The following is a 6,000-nucleotide window of genomic DNA, read 5'->3' as shown; positions in this document are numbered from 1 at the left end:
CCAGTAATTGCTGCGAGAAAATATGTGGAATTATATTTGATATAATATAACAGATGTGATCTAATTAAAACAAATGTGAAAAGGTGTATTTACGTATACATTTATGCAACAACCATAATAATATGAAAAAAAATTCAATGATAATAATAATAATAATGATTAATTTAATACTACTAATAATAATTTTGATTATATTTTTGTAGTAATAGTGCTAGTAGTATAATTTCAGTTGCTGATTTCTAATCAGCCAATCGCATGGCAGCAACTAAATGCATTTAGACATGTAGACATGGTCAAGACGATTTGCTGCAGTTCAAACTGACCATCAGAATGGGGAAGAAAGGGGATTTAAGTGACTTTGAACGTGGCATGGTTGTTGGTGCCAGACGGGCTGCTCTGAGTATTTCAGAAACTGCTGATCTACTGGGATTTTCACGCACAACCAGGGTTTACAGAGAATGGTCTAAAGAAGGAAAAATATCCAGTGAGCGACAGTTCTGTGGGCGCAAATGCTTTGTTGATGCCGGAGGTCAGAGGAGAATGGCCAGACTGGTTCCAGCTGATAGAAAGGCAACAGTAACTCAAATAAGCACTCGTTACAACCGAGGTCTGCAGAAGAGCATCTCTGAACACACAACACGTCCAACCTTGAGGCGGATGGGCTACAGCAGCAGAAGACCACACCGGGTTCCACTCCTGTCAACTGAAAACAGGAAACTGAGGCTACAATTCACACAGGCTCACCAAAACTGGACAATAGAAGATTGGAGAAACGTTGCCTGGTCTGATGAGTCTCCATTTCTGCTGACACATTCGAATGGTCGGGTCAGAATTTGACATCAACAACATGAAAGCATGGATCCATCCTGCTCTATATCAACGGTTCAGGCTGGTGGTAATGGTGTGGGGGATATTTTCTTGGCACACTTTGGGCCCATTAGAATGTGTGTGTGTATATATATATATATATATATATATATATATATATATATATATATATATATATATATATATATATAAACATTTCTTTATTTATTTTCTGTGTTGTTTCTTGAAAAGTTTTCAAAACAGTAAACAAGCAAAAGGTACATATCTGGTCATCTTTGGTGCGGTATTGTTCCTGTCCATGACTTTAGCATTTCTCTTTGGGGCTGTCATACAAATAATTCATTCCTCATTTAAAGTTTTTGCAGAAGTGAGCTGGGTTTGAATAAGGATCATCCACGACTGCTGACTGTAATGATGAGCACAACAGAATGAACTATTCTTAGTAACGGTTTACTGTAGACTGAAGTCTCGTCAGCTAAATCCGCAACATGCTTTCTCACACTTATATATTTTTTGCAAAATCGTCCAAATGCTAATGCGCTGCTTAAATCTTGGAACCATTTCCATCCGCTGCTCGTCTGAGGGAATTTCTGCCGACTTGTGTTTTTGTGCTGCTTTTTTTTTTGTATGCTGTCTGCAGAAATAATGCTCAAAAATAGACATTTCTCACAGTTCACATTGAGCTGAGCTCTCCCGTTACGAAATGTCTAGCAGGAGCATTCTGCAGAAACACTTCCCAGTCCACAGCTGAATAATCAATCAACATTTATGATTTTACAAGTCGTGTTCATTGGCAGAATGCTGTACTGGAGGAAAACTGCGCAGGAGTCTTGATGTCCTGTAAATCCTGACGTGTGGTATTGTTGGCTGTGTGAACTTGACAGCTGTCTTCACTGTTCTCGGCTCCATCTGGAAAGCACCGCGGTAAACACAGTGTGTCATTCAGCTCTGCATGCAGACACTCGCAGAAACAAACATTCAAAAGGGGGAATCCTGAAGACCCGTTCTGGTTTCTACTGCAAACATGTCTTCTTTCTAGAAGAGTTGCTGGAGTGTCTTTTAAAATGATAAATATTTAGTATGTCATAAGAGCATTTCACCCAACTGCTTCTTTAATAGTCAGAGTTAAGACACTTTATTTCTTTGCTTTTGGAGTTGTATTTTGAAATGTACAATTTAAAAAGGAGTTTAAGAGTTTAAGATCTTTTAATAAGACATAAATCGTGTGTACAAATATGGTGTTTTTATCATCCATCCATCCATCCGTCCATCCATCCATCCATCCATCCATCCATCCATCCATCCATCCATCCATCCATCCATCCATCCATCCATCCATCTATCTGGCTTTCTGTCTGCCTGTCCATCCATCCTTCCATCAATCCACCCTTCCATCAATCCATCCATCTATCCATTCATCCATCTGTCTGGCCATCCATCCATCTATTTTTCCATCCATTCATTCTTCCATCCATCCATCTATCTGTCTGTTTGACCATTCGTCCATCTGTCCTTCCATCCATCCATCTGGCTTTCTGTCTGGCTATCCATCCATCCATCCATCCATCCATCCATCCATCCATTCATCCATCCATCTGGCTTTCTATCTAGCTATCTGTCCATCCATCCATTCACCCATCTCTCTAGCTTCCTCTCTGGCCATCCATGCATCTATCCATTCATTTTTCATCCAATCATCTATCTGGCTTTCTGTTTGGCTATCCGTCCGGCCATCCTTCCATCCATCCATCCATCCATCCATCAGTCTATCTATCCATCTGGCTTTCCGTCTGGCTTTCTGTCCAACCATCTATCCATTAATCCATCCATCCATTTTTCCATCCTTTCATTCTTTCATCCATTCATCTATCTGCCTTTCTGTTTGGCTATCCATCCATCCATCCATCCATCCATCCATCCATCAATCTGTCCGTCCATCCATCCATCCATCCATCCATCTGGCTTTCTGTCTGGCTTTCTGTCCATCCATCTATCCATCCATCCATTCTTCTGTCAATCCATCCAACTACCCATCCATCCATGTATCTGTCTTTCAGTTTGGCTATCCGTCCATCTGATCTTCCACCCGTCCATCCATCCATCCATCCATCCATCCATCCATCATCTGTCCGTGCATCCAACCATTCATTTATCTGGCTTTCTGTCTGGCTATCTGTCCATCCATCCATCCATCAATCCATTTATCTATCCATCCATCCATCCATCTGTCTGGATTCCTCTCTGGACATCCATCTTTCTATCCATTTATTCTTCCATCCATCCATCCACCTGGATTTCTGTTTGGCTATCCATCCATCCATCCATCCATCCATCCATCCATCCATCTGCCTGTCAGTCCATCCATAGGTTAATCAACCAATCATCAATAAAAATTAAATTATCATTCATACAAATATCAACAGTGTGCATATAAATACACTGGATATCAGATTCCCTACATCTATAAATGGATAAACTCGTATTGTCATATTAGTCTATAAATCTTCAAGCTTGTTACAGTAAAACTGATAATTGTCTGAATCCTAAAAGAAGACTTTGTTATGTGATATTGTGCATTAGCCAAATGAACATCCTTTTCATTTCAAACTTTTCCCCCTACTGAGGATTGCAGTTTAACAGCCCTACATGAGACCTGAGGGCAGACAAAACAAAGCCAGCGTCCCGGGTCACATTACATCTCAGAGGCTCATTAAATCATAAAGCCGAGTGGACGGATGCATACATACACACATGCTGTACGAGGGCTTTCCTGGCACGAGAATTGATGGTGCCGTACGGCTGCTGCGCTGGGATCAGAGCGCCAGAACCAATTACAGCTGATCAAGTGTAGAGGATCAACTGAGGGGAGGGGGAAACACATCGAGAGGGAAGACCAAAAGAAAAGGAGGAACGAGAGAGCAGAAGGAGGAAGGTGAGGAGAGAGCAACTCAAGTGGCTGCAGACGTTCGCTCAGTGACAGCGGAGCAGCTATTTTAAAAGCAGTTTCGCCAACAGGAGGGGAGGGAACTTGAGAGTTTTCAGAGAGCGACTGTGCAGTTTGACTGTGGCAGCGCTTCAGGGACAGACAGCGGCGCTCCAGCTGCTCCCGAACGCCCGTCTGCGCCTGCCCCAACCGCAGCTTCACACCGGGGTCGTGGCCGTGCTGGCACGCGGGGCGGACGGGCTGGCCCGGGATGGCCGCTGTGATGCCCGCTACGATGCCCGCTGTTCGGGGGGAAGTGAGCAGATGATGAGCGAGATGTCGTTCAGCGGGCGAGACAGTATCCCGCAGGATGGGGCGCCGGGAAGCAGGAACGCCCGGGTCAGACGGGCCGTGCGGATATCCAGCATAGTCGCGCAGGAGGTCAGTGTGCTCAGGTCACGGTTGTCTAAAGAGGGGTTAAAGCAAGGCAAGTTGGAAGAATAGAGGAGTTTAGGGTTCCAAATGAAGAGCAGAGAGGAGTTTGTCAGGTTTTGGAATGAGGAGTTTTTATTTCAACTATTCAAGTTGGAAATGTAAACTATGTTGCAAATTGTGTCAGTTTTAGAGTTCTGTGTTTATCATTCTTGCAGGTTGGAAATTAAGAATGAGTGTGTTCAATCAGTGCAAGATGGAAATGAAAAGGAAACATTGTTGCAACGTTTATCAGTTTCAGAATGAGTTCTGTTTTATTCCTTTTTATTTAAATGATGCAAGTTGGAAATGAAAAGGAATCAGTGTTGCAGAATGTCTCAGTTCCAGAATGAGTTCTATTTTCATCATTCCTTTTTTATTGAAGCGATGCAAGTTGGATATGAAAGGAAAACAATGTTGGGAAATGTGTCAGTTTTGGAATGAGATCTATTTTTATTATTCATTTTTTTCAAGCAATGCAAGTTGGAAATTAAGAATGAGTGTGTTCTGGAATGAGGATGAGTGGAATGAATATTATTTTATTATTTTATATTCAAGCAATGCAAGTTGGAAATTAAGAATGAGTATGTTCTGGAATGAGGATGAGTGGAATTAATATTATTTTATTATTTTATATTCAAATAATGCAAGGTGGACATTAAAAGAAAACAATGTTGCAAAATGTGCAAGTTTTGGAATGAGTTCTATTTTTATTATTGCTTATTTATTCAAATAATGCAAGTTGGAAATTTAGATTTGGAGAGTGGAGTGTGTTCTGAAATGAGGATAAGTGGAATGACTATTATTTTATTCTTTTATATTCAAATAATGCAAGTTGTACGTTCAAAGAAAACAATGTTGCAAAATGTGCCAGTTTCGAATTGAGTTCTATTTTTATTATTGATTTTTTTTTATTGAAACGATGCAAGTTTGAAATGAAAAGGAAACAATGTTGCAAAATTGTGTCAGTTTTTGGAATGAGTTCTGTTTTTATCATTCCTTTTTTTTTTTTTAAATAATGCAAGTTGGAAATTTAGATTTGGAGAGTGGAGTGTGTTCTGGAATGAGGATAAGTGGAAGGAATATTATTTTATTCTTTTTTATTCAAACAATACAAGATTGAAATAAAAAGGAAACAATGTTGCATAATGTGCCAGCATTAGAATGAGTTCTGTTTTGACCATTCTTTTTTCAATTTATGCAAGTTGGACATTAAAAGAAAACAATGTTGAAAATGTCTCAGTATTAGAATAAGTTCTATTTTTATTATTTTGTATTTAATGCAATAATGCAATAATGCAAGATGGAAAAGAAAGGGGAATCAATGTTGCAAATTGTGTCAGTTTTAGAGTTCTGTGTTTATCGTTCTTGCAGGTTGGAAATTAAGAATGAGTGTGTTCAATCAGTGCAAGACTGAAATGAAAAGGAAACATTATTGCAAAATGTGTCAGTTTCAGAATGAGTTCTGTACTTATCATTCATTTTATTAAAAATAATCCAACTTGTAAATGTAGAATTAGTGTGTTCTGGAATGAGGATGAGTGGAATGACTATTATTTTTATTCTTTTTATTCAAACAATACAAGTTGAAAATGAAAAGAAACAATGTTGCAACACATGTCAATTTTGTAATGAGCTCTATTTTTATTAACTTTGTATTTAAATAATGCAATTTGGTAAAGAAAGGGAAACCATTGTTGCAAATTGTGTCAGTTTTAGAATGAGTTCTGTTTTTATTATTCTTGCAGGTTGGAAATTAAGAATGAGTGTGTTCAATC

General features: G+C 39.4%; 1 protein-coding gene across 1 annotated transcript in view; it reads left to right on the top strand.

The window, feature by feature from the left end:
• Positions 1–3,845: 3,845 nt before the first annotated feature.
• kcnh2b (potassium voltage-gated channel, subfamily H (eag-related), member 2b) overlaps positions 3,846–6,000 on the top strand; it is an 86,213-nt gene continuing 84,058 nt past the window's right edge. The window contains exon 1 of the mRNA XM_056451140.1: positions 3,846–4,192. Within this exon, the coding sequence (XP_056307115.1) occupies positions 4,076–4,192 (117 nt within the window). The 5' untranslated portion in view covers positions 3,846–4,075. The remainder of the gene's footprint in view (positions 4,193–6,000) is intronic.

This window comes from Danio aesculapii, chromosome 24, assembly GCF_903798145.1.
Source record: "Danio aesculapii chromosome 24, fDanAes4.1, whole genome shotgun sequence".
Lineage (NCBI taxonomy): Eukaryota > Metazoa > Chordata > Actinopteri > Cypriniformes > Danionidae > Danio > Danio aesculapii.
Note: the sequence above shows the minus strand (reverse complement) of the source record. Positions and strands in the feature narration are given on the sequence as shown.